This window comes from Malaclemys terrapin, chromosome 2 (assembly GCF_027887155.1).
Source record: "Malaclemys terrapin pileata isolate rMalTer1 chromosome 2, rMalTer1.hap1, whole genome shotgun sequence".
Lineage (NCBI taxonomy): Eukaryota > Metazoa > Chordata > Testudines > Emydidae > Malaclemys > Malaclemys terrapin.
The window spans coordinates 169,815,494-169,832,892 of NC_071506.1; the positions used below are offsets into that span (position 1 = coordinate 169,815,494).

Consider the following 17,399-nt stretch of genomic DNA (forward strand, 5'->3'; position numbering starts at 1 on the left):
TTGTAAAACCATGTTGTATTTTATCTTCATTACTTTTATATCTTTAATTTCTCTCTCTGTTTCACCCACTTATATATCTTTTGCACAAGGCAGGAATCCTTTGTCCCTCTCTGGGTTCTCACCCCTCCTTCTAGATGGAAAAGCACCAGGTTAAAGATGGATTCCAGTTCAGGTAACATGATCACATCACTGTAAGACTTCATTGCCCACTTGCCAGCACACATGTATACAGGAAGACTTACAAGGAAACAGAGCTATTTACAACCAATTGTCCTGGTTAATGGGAACCATCAAGATTCCAAGACACCATTAATGGCCCACACTTTGCATAACTACAATAGGACCTCCGAGTTATATTTTATATTCCTAGTTTCAGATAAAAGAATGATACATCTGTACAAATAGGATGAATACATGCAAAAGAACATAACCTTTGCACAGATATATTACATGGCATATCTAGCATAAAACATATTCCAGTTATGTCATATTGACATTCATAAGCGTATTTCTATAAAGCATTATGGGGTGCAACGTCACAAACCCTTCCCTAAGAATGTCTTCCACTTGCTTAGGAGCCAGGGTTCAGATAGTTTCTGCAATTTTGATTTAAAGTAATTGCAAGCCTCCTCCACATTCAGATCCTGAAGTTCTTTAGTCCAGTCAAATTCCCTAACTAATTTCCTTAACTTTTTTAAAGTTTGCCCTTTTGAAATCAAGACTCCTAGTTGCAGGACTTGTTTTGTTTATCCTTCCATTTAGTTTAAACTGAATTAACTCAAATCAAGGTTATCCTCTACAACCATTTCTTCCATGAGGTCTTCAGTACTTACCAGTACTAAATCTAAAATTACATTAACTCTTGTTGATTCAATGACTATTTTGTGAAGAAATCTGTCATCTATCACATTCGGGAATATCTGGACCCTACCATTATTATTACCCCAATGTCTTAGGTGTTCCTAGTGTTCAGATGATGGTGGCATATCTAAAAGCAAGCCCACAGAAGTTTCACATGTAGCCTGATAACAGGTGTCACCCAGTTGAATGAGTCCTCTGGCAGGAAAGTCTTGCAGTTTTGAGGCCTATCAGGACTCCAGTGACTCCCTATCTTGTGTGGGGATGAAAATAAACCATTCTTTGTTTACACAAAGTTCCTAGGATAGCAACAATATATACACTTTACTGAGGCCCAGAGTTTAAATACAGACATAGATGATCTGACCTCTGATAAAAATAGTTATCAAAGCCAACAATTTGGTGAAAATCTTTGGTGCTATAAAAAGGAGAGTGCAGAATATAATGTTATTTGATAGATGTCTCTCCCTACACAAACCAGGGATGTATTCAATTAGACCACAGATCAGTATATGAAAGTATGTGAAGGCTGTCCTGTCAAGTAGACTGCTTTTTAGCTCAGTGTAACCAGTGAGCTGTTCTCACAGGGAGATGGAATATTCCTGCCTGTTGGAAATCAGCAAGAGGTGTTCTAGATCCCATGGGGAGTGACATCATTGTGCATCATCCCCCTGAGAGACCACTAGTGCCAAGGCAATAGTGAGGCCTATGCAAGGAAATCATATTGCCAACAATGGTTGATAGTTGGCAGTTTTTATTTTGAGTGTAGCCAAGGAATAAACCTTGCACACCGGTTATTCCAGGTGATTGGTGTCTTTATCCTTTAATGTGAATCCATGGGTTCCAGGCTAATACTTTTTCCTACTAGCAGATGTTTACTATCCATGAGCCTTTGTTTTGGCTGAGTTTAAAAATACTCAGCTATAGGAAACAGACTGTCTACCACCTCCAAGATGGCAGGAATCAAAGCTGCAGTTGTTGAGGGCCCCTCAACGGCCAAGCCTGACTACAGGTTTTCCCTACCCTTTCCCTCAGAAACATCTCAATAGTTTTGACTGAAATTCCCTCCTCCTTCCCCCACCTTCCAAAACAACAACAACAATATTAATAATACCTAACATAGACACCTGGCCCAAATGATTAAAGTCTGGCAAAGTTATAAGCAACTGAAAACATGGCCTAAAATGTGAGGCAATCTTAATAAGAGGCATTACTACCAGCCCTGCCTATAACTAAAATAATAACCTACCTCTTATACAGCACTTTTCATCTAGACATCTCAAAATGCTTTACAAAGGAGGTCAGTATCATTCTCCCCATATTTCAGATGGGGAAACTGAAGCACAGAGAGGTGAAGTGACTTACCCAAGCAAGGTCAGCCAGCAGCAGGTCACAATGAGGGGGTTAAAGTGGAAGAGCATGAATGAAGAATGTGGGTGAGGCACCTACTTATCCCATGTAGGTAGGGAAGGGATAGAGATAGAAAGAATGGCAGTTCCCAGGGAACATCAAATAGATGAACTTGACTTTATTCTCAAGTACCTCACACTACTTTTGACATCACTGCTGAATTTGGTCCTCTGTTTTCTTTAGCACTTGTGACATGGGGATTTTCCCATCTCTTGATTTGATATTTCAGTGAACTGCCTTAGTAAATGAAAAGGAGAGTGATTGCCTTGGCTTGATTTGAAAATATGTTTCTGACAATGGTTAATAAATGATTCAAAAGCTATGTTGCTGGGGTAACAGTAATATAAAGCAAGTTAGCAAAACTGGGCAACCGCCAGTTTACTCATGAAAGTCGCATTTTCTCTGGAGATTTATACATAATTAAGGTTGAAAGCATTAAAAAATATAGGATTCTGGGTGAGCCTGGTTCCTGAATAATAGAGATATGTATTGTTCTAATTTGTAGGCCCAGTCACCCATTTCTTCAGCTGAGAGGAATAGGGAGTGCTGTTAAATTAGTATGTTATGTTCATCCTTTACAGGGATCAAATGCCTTGTGTCACACACTGATGATTCCTCTGGTTGATTTAAAGCAGAATTTTCTGGCTCTGAAATTAGTTCTGTCTTAATCTTTGAGTCCAAAAGGAGGGGCTTTGAGAGCAGTGGGGGGGGGACGGGGTAAAGGGAAGATTAAGGGGATTATCCTTAAGGCTAGAACCCAAGACAAAAATTAAGATTGCCTTACTGGGAAATCAGTCATATAAACATTATATGGGTATTATATTATTTTTATTGCATCAGTATTTTTTACATGCAGTAATTGCCTTTGAGCACTGGGAGGTAATTAATCTTGGGCCAAATCTCTGGCTATGTCAGAATGGTAGAGTGCAAGGCAGAGATTTAAAGCTCACATTTGCACTCCACTGTTTCTGTTGCAGGCCATAATGGTCACGGGGGAACAAAAATGCCACATCCCCTTTTCTCCAGCTATGCCCCTTTTTCCCTGCTGCACCAGCAACAGGCAGAGTGTGTGACATAAGAGCCCTGCATTGGCTCTATCCCACTGAATGGTGATCCTTACTCTGGGGTGATCTTTCTTCAGATTGTTGAAGAACTAGATAAATTCATGGAGGATAGGTCCATCAATGGCTATTAGCCAGGATGGGCAGGAATGGTGTGCCTGGCCTCTGCTTGCCAGAAGCTGAGAATGGGCGACAAGGGATGGATCACTTGATGATTAGCTATTCTGTTCATTCCCTCTGGGGCACCTGGTGTTGGCCAGTGTCAGAAGACAGGATACTGGGTTAGATGGCCCTTTGGTCTGACCCAGTATGGCCATTCTTATGTTCTTGTGTTCTTATTTTACAGCAAGATTATGGAGGCAGTGCAGTGTGAATTGACTGCACAGCACCAAAAGATCTGTCTGTCTCTCTTTCTCTCCTCTTTTTTCCTCTATGTATATTACATCCAAAAATCCTACATTAAAAGAATGTTCAGGTTGCGAAGTTAAGCCCTTCAAAGTTAGGAAATGCTGAAAATAAGGTTACCCATGCAATTTTAATTCAACCTCCTTGTGTGTATGCATTATGATACAGTCTTTAATGACATGATCACGTCCTATTTTTTCCCACAGGATTCCTGACTCATTTATGAATAGGCAATTATTCAATATTTCTTTTTATCTTCTTCATTCGATGTGTGTCCCTAGATCTTATTAACTACCATCCGAAACTGCACTGAATACAAAATTATTAATTTCCTCCTGGACATTTCTGTGATGCTGACATCATGGCATCTGAGTGCTTCCCAAACACTAATGAGAGAGAAACACTAATGCACAACACCCCTGTGAGAACAGATGGTATTATTATCCTCCCTTTACAACTGGGGAACTGAGGCACGGAGATTAACACCAAAATTGTCTACTAATGTTAGGTGCTCACTTTTGGCCTGATTTTTCAGAGTACTTAGTATTTTAAAGCACTTCAGTATTTTCAAAGCACAGCTCTAATTGACTTGGCAGCTGTGAGTGCTCAGAACTTAAATTAAATTCATGCTTCTTGTCCTTAGACATCCTCCCTAGCCCTGCCCCTCTCTATTTATCTACTCTTATATGTTCAATAGCTTCTCTCCCTGATTCTGGTTTGCTGGTGGTGCTATCCATTTCTCCACTTCTCCTGCAAGTGTTTTTGTGCCTTCTTCTTTGCCGTCTCTTATGCTAGCAACACCTTCCTCATAAAGCCTCTTCTGCTTTAAATCCCTTATGCAACCACATAGAACAAAAGCTCCCACAACAGTTGTGCAAAGAAGGGGTAGGACATGAGAGAACATAACTCCACAACCATCCCCCAGAGATAACACATAGCACCAGTGGCTTATTCCCCAACCCTCGGTGAGAGCCAAACATGAAACAGGAGCTTCCCTAACTCTGGAGGGAGTCAGGAGAAGAGACAGCTGGGCTCACCTCTGGACACCACACTGGATTCCTAAATGGGAGCTGTGCTCTTTTGAAAAATCATGTCACTTTTTTTAGGTGCTTAAATTACAGCTGAGCTATTTTGACAATCTGGCCTCATTTCATAAACATTTAATAAAAGAATTTCTTTAATGTTTGTCTGTTTCTTTCCTTGCAAAAGCAACAAACATAGAACACACAGTTGTGTTCAAAGTAGAAAGATTTCAGGCTATATGTTGTTTGCCAAACTAATTACACAGTGATATCAGTATAATGAGAACCCCTGTAGGCAATGAGGATGTTTAAGAAGGACAAGGGTATTACTGAAGAGGACATAATGTGCTTTGCAATTTGCATAATATTTTGCAATAAAATAATTATAGAGTCACTATAGTAAAGAATAAGATTCTCAAACCTGTCTTCTCAGTGACTAACAACTTAATATTTTGGGCTGAAATTTCCGATAATTGTTCTCAGTCCAAAGGTGATATAAAAATAAAAAAAGATAGTAACTCAAATACTTTCTGTTTTATGTAACAACAAGAAAACACATTTTCTAGTTTAACAATTTGTTCTTGTTGCTGTGGGAACTATAATGTAATTACTGTATTTTTATGAGTTTAAAATTTCATCATTAATAGATTTTGTTGATTTCATTTTTTGTTTTCAGCAAATTTTGTTATTGATTTTATTTTAGTTCAGTTTAGTTTTTAGATAATGCAGTATTTAAGTTGAGATTTTATGTGCACAGAAGTCTGACAATTCAGTTAAGGGTCTCAAAACAATCAGGATAGTTTTATAATTTTTTAAAGTACAGAACTTGGTTGAGTTGTGTGTTTGTTTCATTGTCATACATTTTTTCCCTTTTGTCTTTAATAACATTTTTGGACTCATATGAATGAGACTCCTTTTCATAAAAATAACTTATTTTTCTTGGTTTTATGTGAGCTAATTGGATTTAGATTTTAAATGTATCTGTTTTAGACAGAGTATTTTATTACTATGTGACTAAGTAAACAAAATAAATAAGCTTAGTGAAACTGCACAGGTTAAGAACATCCAAAGAAAATCATGTACTGCAAAACTTGCAAATGCTAAAAACTATTTAGTTTCAGATAATTTTAAGAGCAAAATAGTTCTTTCCAGACTGTACCTTTTGATGAGATATATTATTTGCTATACAAGAAAAAAAAGTTTTGAAATTATCTAAACTGAAAATCTATAATAAAGCAAAATAATTATAACTGAAATGTTTTCCACCATGTAAACTCAAATTGAATAGCTTGATATTTTGCTTTGCAAAAAGAAGTGGAATTAGCAAGCTAACAAACCATTTTATAATACCCATAAAAAAAACCTTGTTCAACCCCTGTCCGATCATCCAGCTGTTGTGTGAAATTAAGTATTAAGTTATAGAGAATTGTAATGGACTGCTCTGTGTTTAATGTTTGTCTGTACTATTTTTTTCACACATCAACAGAAAGTTAGCTCCAGTTTCTGAAGTCATCTGAAAATTTCATTAACATATTCTGGGCATGAAGGCAAAATGACCTCCATTGACTATTTAATTCAATTGTGGATTCTCAAAGCAGTTTTTTACCAGTTTTAGCATTGATGTATTCTACTGTCTATGGAAAGAGTAGTGATATGAATAAAATGTCTAGGAGCTATCAAAGTTGGTGAATGTGTGTTATCTCATTTACAAGTGTCCATCGTCTATGTTGACTGATAAGGTGAAATCATTGACAGTGTACTGTAAAATATATATCCATGGATATTTGCAATTGCTTTTTAAGTGCAAAATGAAGACAAAGCAAATCAAATATCCTTTTGATCTGTGCTGTTTCTTAGTATTACTGAATAGTAATATGTAGCTACACAAAATAAGTATTACTATTATCTTCTCAATATTGTTATTTCTCAATTATTTGTTTGAAATGCAGTTCTGCCACCTTTATTCATAATGAGCCAGATCTTCAGCTGGTGTAAATTAGCATCACTCCAAAATTGCTTTTACCAGCAGCTGAGGATCTTACCTGTTATGTTCTACCTTACTCTGCAAGTTCTCACAGTGATTTCAAAGGGCCTACTCAAAAAGTACAATATTCCTCAGTCTGAGTAAGTGTGACAAAATTGGGCCCTTAGAAGAAGTGATTTTAAATATAGTTTATTCCAGGCCTGTGACTGCATTAAACTTAGATATACATTATTTTGTCCACAGGGTAATGATGTTCGGATAATCCTTGGCCAGTTTGATGAGCAAATGGCAGCAAAAGTGTTCTGTTGTGTAAGTAAAGATGTTTAATTGCATATTTGGGGAAAGAATGAATTACCTTTCAATAAACGTACATCTGAAAACTCGAATTGCTATCCTGTGGGCCACCCCTGCAAACCTATAAGGCCTCAGTTCAGGGAAGCTCTTCAGCACATGTTTAAATCCATCCTTATTCAGGAAAACATGGAAGCACTTGATTTCAATGGGACTTAAGCATGGGTTTATAGTTAGGGCCCTACCAAATTCATGGTCCATTTTGGTCAATTTCACAGTCATAGGATTTTAAAAATCATAAATTTAATGATTTCAGATATTTCTTTTGCTGCTTTTCCTGGTGAGGGTCGCAGTGGCAGCATGGAGAGTAGGGAGGACCAGACCTCCTTGTCCTCCGCAACAGGTTCCAGTTCCTCCTGGGGGATTCCCCATTGTTCCCAGGCTAGTCAGGAGATATAATCCCTCCAGTGTGTCCTGGGTTGGCCTCGGGGCCTCCTCCCAGTGGGACGTGCCCAGTATAGATCCAACGGAAGCCTCCCAGGGGGCATCCTTATCAGATGCCCAAACCACCTCAGCTGGCACCTCTCAATCTGGAGCAGTAGCAGATGTACACCAACACTCTCCTGAATAGCCAAGCTCCTCACCCTGTCTCAAAGAGTAAGCACAGCCACCCTGTGGAGAAACCTCATTCCCGCTGCTTGTACCCGCAATCTTGTCCTTTCGGTCATTACCCAAAGTTCATTACCATAGGTGAGGATGGGGACGTAGTGCGACTTGTAAACCAAGAGCTTCGTCCAAGAACTCAGCTCGCACTTCACCACCATGGATCAGTACAGTGCCCACATCACTGCCACCACTGCACCAATCCACTGATCGATCTCACACTCCCGCTTGCCATCACTCATGAACAAGATCCCTAGATACTTGAACTCGTCCACTAAGGGCAGCTGCTCCCCCCTCACCTGAAGAGAGCAGTCCACTTTCTTCTGGGTGAGGACCATGACCTCTGAACTGGAGGTACCAATTCTTATCCCACCCACTTCACACTCCGCAGCGAAACGTTCGAGTGCGCATCAGAGATCACAGTCTGAAGAAGCAAGAAGGACAACATCATATGCAAACAGCTCAGATTTCACTTCCGAGTCCCCGTACCAAATGCACTCCACAGCTCGGCTGCTCATTGATATCCTGTCCATGAAAACTATGAACAGGAGTGGGGACAAGACGCATCCTTGGCAGAGTCTAACGCTCATCTTGAATGAACTCAACTTAATGCCAAGAATGCAAATGCAACTCTCACTCTGAGAACAGAGGGACCAGATAGCATGAAAAGGTGGTACTGGCACCTCATAATCCCACAGCACTTCCCCCAAGACATCTCGGGGAATGTGGTCATATGCCTTATCCAGGTCTACAATGCAAAGGTAGACCAGATTAGCAAGCTCCCATGAGCCCACGAGTATCTGTGAGAAAATGAAGAGCTGGTTCATTGTTCCATGGCCAGGAAGGAATCTTCATTGTTCCTCCTGAATCTGAGGTTCAACTAACGGGTGTAACCTCCTCTCCAGCACCTTGGCATAGGCTTTTCTGGGGAGGCTGAGGAGTGTGATCCCCCTATAGTTGGAACACTCTCTCTGGTCTCCTTTCTTAAAGATAAGGACCACCACCCTGGTTTACCGGTCCAGAGGTACGACACCTGTCTTCCACACAACATTGAAGAGGCGCATTAACCATGACACCCTAACATTGTCCAGTGCTTTCAACATCTCCGGGAAAATCTCGCCCACCTCTGCCACATTACCACTACAAAGGCACATAGATCCGATCTCACCGGAGGTTTCCAGTGCTGCATCCTGGAAGGGCGGGGGGAGGGTGTACATTGGGTTGAGGAGTTCCCCAAAGTGCTCCTTCCACCTCTCTATGATTTTCTCAGTCAAGGTCACCATTTCACCACCCTTGCTGAGTACAGCCTGGGCAACATACCACCAACCCCTCCTAAGGTGACAAATGGTTTGCCAGAACACCTTTGCGGCCATCTGGAAATCATTCTTCATGGTATCTCCAAACTCCTTCCAAGCCTGGGCTTCAACAACCACCACAGCCACAGCCGGTACCTCTCAACTGTATCAGGAGTCCAGTTCGCGAGCATTCCTCGGAAGGCTTCCTTCTTTGACTTGACAGCTTCCCTCACACTGGAGTCCACCAGCGAGTCCCAGGGTCCCATGACAGATGCCAACTACCCTTCAGGCCACAGCTTTCCATGGCCCTGAACATGGTCCACTCAGAATCAATGTCCAAAACCTCACCCAGAATGCAGGAGAAGTTCTTCTGGAGGTGGGAATTGAAGTCTTTCTGCACAGGGTCCTCCATGAGGCATTCCTAGGCAACATGCACTGATCATTTGGGCCTCCTGTGTCTATCTAGTCAGCATCTCATGCATCAGATCCAACTCACCACCAAGTGGTCATCAGTTACCAGCTCTGTCACTCTCTTCACCAGAGTATATAGAACATATGGCCTTAGGTCTGACAAGACGACTGTAAAGTTGATCATCGATCTTTGGCTAAGGTTTTCTGGTACCAAGTACATTTATGAACAACCTGGTGTTCGAACATGGTGGAAGTAGAGAAAGAACTGACAGGGATTTGAAGGGGATTTCATAGTCAAACAGTCCCCTTATGTGAGCAAGAGTCAGACTAGCTGTAACCCTAATAACGCAAGATTTGTAGAAGCGAGGATTGTGTGAGGCGAGTGGGAAAGAACTGTATGAGAAGTTGTTGTGACCTTGTGTTAGATAAGTATGGAATGTAGACTATAGTCTAAATAGAGGTGAGAAAAATAAGATATCAGGATGACCTATGTATAAAAAAAATGCAGCTGTTGCTCATTATAGTATGCAACAAAGGTATAAATGCTTGCTGTAATTGTTTACCTGCAGAGAGACCTGTTTTGCTCTCTCCCTCCATGCAACTGCTAGATATAATATAGTATCTGACTTGCTGCACCCAACCTGAGAGTGAGAACTCTCTTTTTCTCCGACAGTGTTATTTGTTATGGACAATCCATGACTAGCACAGAAGTCGAATAACAATTCACCTATTCACAATTCAGATATTTAAATCTGAAATTTCATGGTGTTGTAACTAACTAAATAAAATAAAATAAATATGAATAGGGCTAGAATGGACCCTGAAAGGTCATTGAGTCCAGCCCCCTGCCTTCACTAGCAGGACCAAGTACTGATTTTGCCCCAGATCCCTAAGTGGCTCCCTCAACAATTGAACTCACAACTCTGGGTTTAGCAGGCCAATGCTCAAACCACTGAGCTATCCCTCCCCAATAACTGTAGGGGTCCCGACCCAAAATGGGGTTGTGGGAGGGTTGCAAAGATATTGTAGGGGGGTTGCGGAATTCTGCACTGCTGCTGCTGGTGGCGCTGCCTTCAGAGCCTTCAGAGTTGGGTGGCCAGAGCTTCTGCCAGCACAGAAGTAAGGATGGCATGGTATGGTATTTCCACCCTTATTTCTGTGCTGTTGCCTTCAGAGCTGGGCCCTCAGCCAGGAGCTACCACTCTCCGGCCACCCAGATCTGAAGGCAGCAGCACAGAAGTAAGCATGGCATGGTATGGTATTGCCACGCCTACTTCTGCGCTGCTGCTGGTGGGGCATTGTCTTCAGAGCTTGTCGCCCAGCCAGCAGCTGCTGCTCTCCAGCCACCCAGATCTGAAGGCAGTGCAGAAGTAAAGGTGGCAATACCGTGACCCCCCTCCCAACACAATAATTTTGTGATGTCCCCACAACCCCCTTTTCGACTGGGAGCCCCAGTTTGAGAAACACTGGTTTCCCCAGTGAAATCTGTATAGTATAGGATAAAAGTACACAAAAGACCAGATTTCACAAGGGAGACCAGGTCTGTGATGCGTTTTTCATGGCCATGAATTTGGTAGGGCCATATTTATAGTTAAGGATCTACTCAAGTGCTTTCCTGAATTGGGGCCTAAGCAAGTAGCCCTTACTCATGTGAATAGTACCACTGAAATCAGTATTTTTACTAACAAGAGTAAGGACTTGCTGTATCTGGCCCTGATAAAGGAATTCTTTCGTGGTGCCAGAGTATGTTTCTTGCTGTAGGCTTTTTTTTTTCTTTTCCAAAGAATAAGAAATCTGTGGCCAAAAATAAGAAAGAATTCCAGTATTACTAACTACAGAAGCTATCCTCGTTACATTTACTTCTCAAAATGGTTCTATTCATATAATTAAAACTGAAGAGTCAAAACAATCTCTTCTTCTGAATATTGTAGTTGTGTGACACATTCATAACAAAACCAAGTATTAATATGTAAAATCAAAGATTTCTGAAATTAAGAGAAATATGTATAAATTAAAGACTGGTACAAAATCATCATGCGATTAAATCATTTCCCCCAAATTTACACTTTATATCCATATACAGAGCATACACACATGATCCCGTTGAAATCACAGGGAGCAGGATCTGGACCTTTATTAGTATCTGATTGAAAAGAATAAACTAATTTTAAGGGCCCAAAATTTGTATTCATATTGAATTAATCTAAAGAAATCTAAGTGAATCAGAGTTTGTCCTATGGGAACACTGCAAATAAAAGATGCAGGCAAAACAAAAATGGCAAAATCTGACTTTAGACTCATTTTATAAAAAAGCAAAAATTGTTTTTTTTCCTCCTTGCAGTGTTTGCATAGAGAAACAGAAATGTATACATCACAGCAAAGGAGTAAAAACCTAAAGTTCAAAATTAGATTGCTATATGTCATTTGGAAATATTTTGACTCTTACTCAGCAGCTGTCACTGTTGCAATAGTGGTAAGACAGGGATGTATCATGGTACTTTTTAGGGAAGCAGAAGAAAAGTCTGTTTTCTTCCTAATGCCAATGAAAAAGGTTTCATCTTTCTCTCTTCTCATCTCTGGTTGTACAGATGTTAGCATTATCTCTGAGACACTCCCTGAAGTGCTCTGTGTTGGCCATATTCCACATCAGAGAAAAATGTGTGCTTTTCTTAAACTAGGAATGCAAAAATACAACACAAATACTATTCTTTCCCTGTTCATTTGTGTGTTATGGGACTGTCCTCTGTGGCCTATCCTACTACCCCTGACATGCTCTTCAACATAATCCACAATAACTTCAAACTGTCTTTAAATGCAACGCACTTTGTTCTAGCATTTAAATCACAGAGAGATGTTGAGAATCTCCCCTGTTTTGTGTCTGTTTGGCTCAGGGGAGTGGGGCATTTGGGAGCTGATAATGGTTTCCTAACCTCAGCACTGCCATAAGTTGGAGTAGCCTAGGGGTTATGTAACTGTCTTTAGGGTACCTAGGCTAATGGAGGCTCAGTGGAGAGGAGCTCAGTCATGTCCCCTGTCTGTACCTCTCTACAATCCCTCTCACCCCCCATCCCTTTAGGTGAAGTAAGGGGAGGGGCATTTGTAGCTGCAACAGAGGGCTTTACACCAGGAGAGAGAAAATGCATAGCCACATTTTAAAAAGAATTATGAGACCTGTGGAAGGATGTTTGTGCTGTGTCAGTGATTGTTCTGTTCTCAAAACACAGACTAGTTTCCTAACACCTTTCAATAATGGACAAATAGTCACATCCAAGGATAAAGAAAAAGCAGTCAATTCTACACATGAAATGCTTGCTTTCCTAAACATAAGTATATTTTCTCTGTTCAACAAGCATACTGTGGCATAGAACATAGTAGCTCTACAAGTTGGGGTATAGAGGGTCAAGTCCCTACTTATTAGATGTTCATCACATACTGGGTACATCTATACTTACCTCTGGGTCTGACGGTAAGCAATCGATCCCAGATCGATCCCGGAAGTGCTCGCCGTCGATGCCGGTACTCCTGCTCGGCGAGAGGAGTACGCGGAGTCGACGGGGGAGCCTGCCTGCCGCGTGTGGACCCGCGGTAAGTTCGAACTAAGATAGTTCGACTTCAGCTACGTGAATAACGTAGCTGAAGTTGCGTATCTTAGTTCGAAGTGGGGGGTTAGTGTGGACCAGCCCACTGACTTACCAGTAAATAAGTTCAGTATCATGGCTGATGATTAATAACTAGTAAACAGTTATTGATAACAGATAAAGGTTTTTGAGTTAATACTCATTTATTTATATATCATGGTTATTACAGTAGTGCCCTAGGGGCTAGCCAAGAACAGGGCCACATAGCACTAGTTACTGTACAAACGGAGTAAGAGACAGTCCCTGCTCTGAGGAACTTAGAATCTAAATAGACAGGATGGAGACAAAGTGGGAGGAGATGGATAGAACAAATAGGCAGAGTGAACAATACGATGGCTACAAAAGTCATGTTAGTACCATGAGTTTTGCTTTTGTTTTGTTTAAACTCTTTTACTGACTTTAGGTCAGGAAGGCATAGCTAGAGGGAAAGACAATGGACTGAAGGGGAGTATAGGACTTAAAACAAATAGGCACTCAGCAAAGGGGATGGACTGTTGACCAAAAACTGCAGAAAACAGTCTGATTAGTAGAGCTGGCCAGAATGTGGGATTTATGGTTTGCTGGAAATTTTGCCTTTTTGAAAATTAATTTTGTTCTGAATTGTAATGAACCCAGTTGTTTATTTAAATTTCCCACAAACCAGAAATTCTGGTCTAGAACATGCTGGTCTAGAAGGCTCCTGTCTCATGACTGCGAACCCTGGCTCTGACTACTAGGTCTGGCTGCCCATGACCCGGCTGTGATATATTTAGAGTTTTGAAGGGGTCAGTTCTGAGTGGATCATTTATATAAAAATGAGTGTCAATATGTCATGTAGGCTCATTATTAATCATGAAATATATTCTTGATTCAAGTACTCCAACAGCTATGCTGAGGTATTTTGACTGGGAGTGCAATTATTTAATTAGCAAAATAAAGGTATGCTGCCAGATATTTGATTTCCTAGGTGTACCTTCAGGTAGGTGCACTAGAGGGTAGGACTGATCTCTTCCAGAGATGTAATTTGGGATTATAAAAGTAAGGTGCTATTGTATTTGGACACATTTTCATACTGGAGGTTATAATTTGAATGCTTGGTGGATAGGCCAGAAATATACCAAAAGGCAATCTCAGGATCTGCATAATTGTCGGTGTATTCCGAAATGTCATCGTTTTCACTTGGTCACACTCCAAAAAACCTGTATAACTGAAGGAGAGAGGCCACGGGTACAAAGCACATTAGTCCTACTCTACGCCACCCCAAGATTGGAACAGAAGTCACCTGAACATTGGCCAGCATCCTGGTAAACGTTTAAACAAATTAACTGATTCAACCCACAGTGAAGCCAGTGGGAGTTTCCACAGTGACTTCATTGAGCTTTGAATCAGGCCCTGTCTGCTGAGGAGAACATAAGAAGGTATACATTGCACCAATTTCAGCTCACAGTCTTTAAGTGGTCCTTTAGATAAACTACTATTAAATAATCAGAGCAAGATTTATGCGGAACTCCTGATACAAAACTACAAATTCCCAGGACTTGATTTGCTCCTTTTTAAATCAATGTGAGTTTTGTATTGACTCCAATGGCAGTAGGATCCAGCCCTTCATCTCTTCTTTTATTTTTCCATTTTCTCTTTCACTTTTACTTTTGGGGCTATGCAACAGCATTGACTTTTAATGGAAAATGTTTTTATTAGAATAGCATACATACTAAAAATGCCTACGGAATGCAGTATGTGTAAAAATTTCCAAAACGCCTTCTTGTTAGAGCTGTGGAGTGTTGCTAGTGCTGCAGAGTTGTTACTGCTGCTAGTACTGTTGTTCTTGGAGCTCAGATGTTGGCTGCACTAGCAGAGTGAAGTGTGTTGATTCAGCAGACCTCAATGTTACTCATAAAGACGATAGGCTCAGTTTGGTAGCGAAGGCACTTGGCCAATTTTGTTGTCAGGAAACCAAGGTACTAGCGCTCTGTCCAACAGCTCATAGGGATGCTAACCCATGTATGCCTGTGATAAGGTAGAGGCTGAGTCAGCATAACAAGATGGTGTCCCCTAGGCCAGTGGCTATCAATGTTTCCAGACTACTGTACCCTTTTCAGGAGTCTGATTTTTCTTGAGTGTCCCCAAGTTTCACCTCACTTAAAAACTATTTGTTTACAAAATCAGAAATAAAATACAAAAGTGTCACAGCACATTATTACTGAAAAATTGCTGACTTTCTCATATTTACTAATTATGAAATAAATCAATAGGAATATAAATATTGTACTTACATTTCAGTGTACAGTATGAACAAGTCATTGTATGAAATTTTAGTTTTCACTGAATTCCCTAGTGCTTTTTATGTAGCCTATTGTAAAACGAGGCAAATATCCAGATGAGTTGATGTACCCCCTGGAAGACCTCTGTGTACCACCAGGGGTACATGTACCCCTGGTTGAGAACCACTGCCCTATGCCAATACAAAGATGCCCTTCCTATGACTTCTCCATTTATACATTGATACAAACAAGTTACATATTACAGTCCAGATGTTATTAGTTATCACCCTTACACCTTATACCTGCTAGTTTGAACAAAACCTACTCATCCATTATCCTGTCATCCCATCCTTATCTTTAGGAAGGGTCAGTGTGTTCTTGTACCATCTCGTAATAATGTGTTTATGTAGTCACTTGAGAGATCTCTGTATTTTTGTACCATTCTCTCCGGTCAGGAATGTGCTTATTTGGTTAGCTGATACCTCGTGTGTTACTATTCTGCAAAGGCCTACTCTGGATCATTGTCTTAGTTATGCTCAGGGCTCTAGCAAGGCTTATACACCTAAGTCCAATTTCAAAAGTTACGTAAGCACTTGAAAGCCTACATTTTATGGGAAATCAATGGGACTTAGGCTCCTAAGTCACTTATTGGTCCCTATATATATTTTAATGACCTTTTGAGGTTGTTTTAAGTTTGCTTACTGTGGGTGAGGTGATTCAGCTCATTATTGCTTTTACACTCCCCAGTGCCCAAATCTGTTTTTCTGAAAGCAGTACACTCTGTGACTGGTAACAGGCAGAGTTTCTTGTTGGCTTGCATTTCCCTTTCATTTTTCTATGGTGTCTCTGTTTCTTCTGCTGTTTTCAGAGTGTGCTGTATGGTCGTTGTAAAGGAGCCATTAAAGTGAATGTTGTTTGTGGACCGTGCAATATATTCTCATTCTGCCTTGGTTAAACCATCAAGGACAACTGAAATAAGGCAGTATGCAAAATGAGGCTTTCAGACAAAGCCCTAATGGTATTGGATATATTTGTCACTGTCACCAGCTCCTGGTATGGTCTTTTGGGTGGTCTGACTGGCCCTCTTTAATTTGCCCACAGTCAGGGCAGTTCTTGGACCCTCATCTCTAATTACGTCTAGCAGTCTGTTTCAGCCTCTTCGCTGTGTTCATGGAGGCAGCCTGGTGCAGGAGAGTTGCCTGTTTACTCTCCAAACCCTTGTGCCTCCTTTTCTTTGTCTGTTCTCTTCTTTATAGCAGGCCTTGTTTCCTCTGTTGGCTGCAGCTGTGGGTGCCTGCCTCCATGATTGGCACCTCTGGCAGCTGTATGGGGGTGTGGTCAAGCTGCTAGCCTGTAAACAGGAGAGGATCTCCTTCCCCTTCTGTCTATGCTCACTATGGGGTTTGTAGACCCCATTGCAGTCCCATTATCTGATGCAACAAACCCAAGAGAACAAAGGTAAATCAGATGACAGTTTTATCATGCAGCAACCAGCGGCATTAGAACAATTGGTAGAGTGGGGATACTGAAAGCCATTGAAGAAAACTGTAAACCCTGAATATGATAGAAACCACTTCCAGCCAGAGGGTCCTGCCATGCCCCCCAGAACCCCTAGTTCCAGCACCCCTGGCAGCAACTTAATGTTCCCCCGCATGCAAAGTAAGATTTTTTTTTATAGCTGGAACACACTTTCATTGGATGGATGAGGATGGATACAGGATTATCAGTGCAAATGTGACCTTAGTTAAGGTTGAGGTTCCATTTTGCATTTAGAGCATGGATTCAAGCTCTTTGTAATGTAAAAAAATATATAACATGTTCTTCCCAAACGTGCCACACTTGCTCTATGACTATTGAATACATTTTCTGAGAATTTACAAATAAATCTCTTAATAGGTTTGAGTTAAAATTAATTAAAACTGGTCCTTTTAAGAAATTTATTATCTATGTCTGTTATTCCTGTGTCCCAAATGATCATAATGATGGAATAACCGACTCTTCAAACTTTCGGTATAGTTAAAATTAATTCAAAAGTTATGCATACCCTATATTGGAAGAAATTAGTAATTATGCCAAGACATTAAAAACTGTTGTATCTAATTAATTGTTATATAGACTCTA

The 17,399-nt window shown here is 40.7% G+C and overlaps 1 protein-coding gene across 1 annotated transcript in view; it reads left to right on the top strand.

Moving 5' to 3' along the window:
• Window positions 1-17,399, top strand: part of GABBR2 (gamma-aminobutyric acid type B receptor subunit 2) — an 847,514-nt gene that overhangs the window by 408,629 nt on the left and 421,486 nt on the right. Inside the window, exon 5 of the mRNA XM_054020335.1 lies at window positions 6,984-7,049. Coding sequence (XP_053876310.1) covers window positions 6,984-7,049 — 66 coding nt within the window. The remainder of the gene's footprint in view (window positions 1-6,983; window positions 7,050-17,399) is intronic.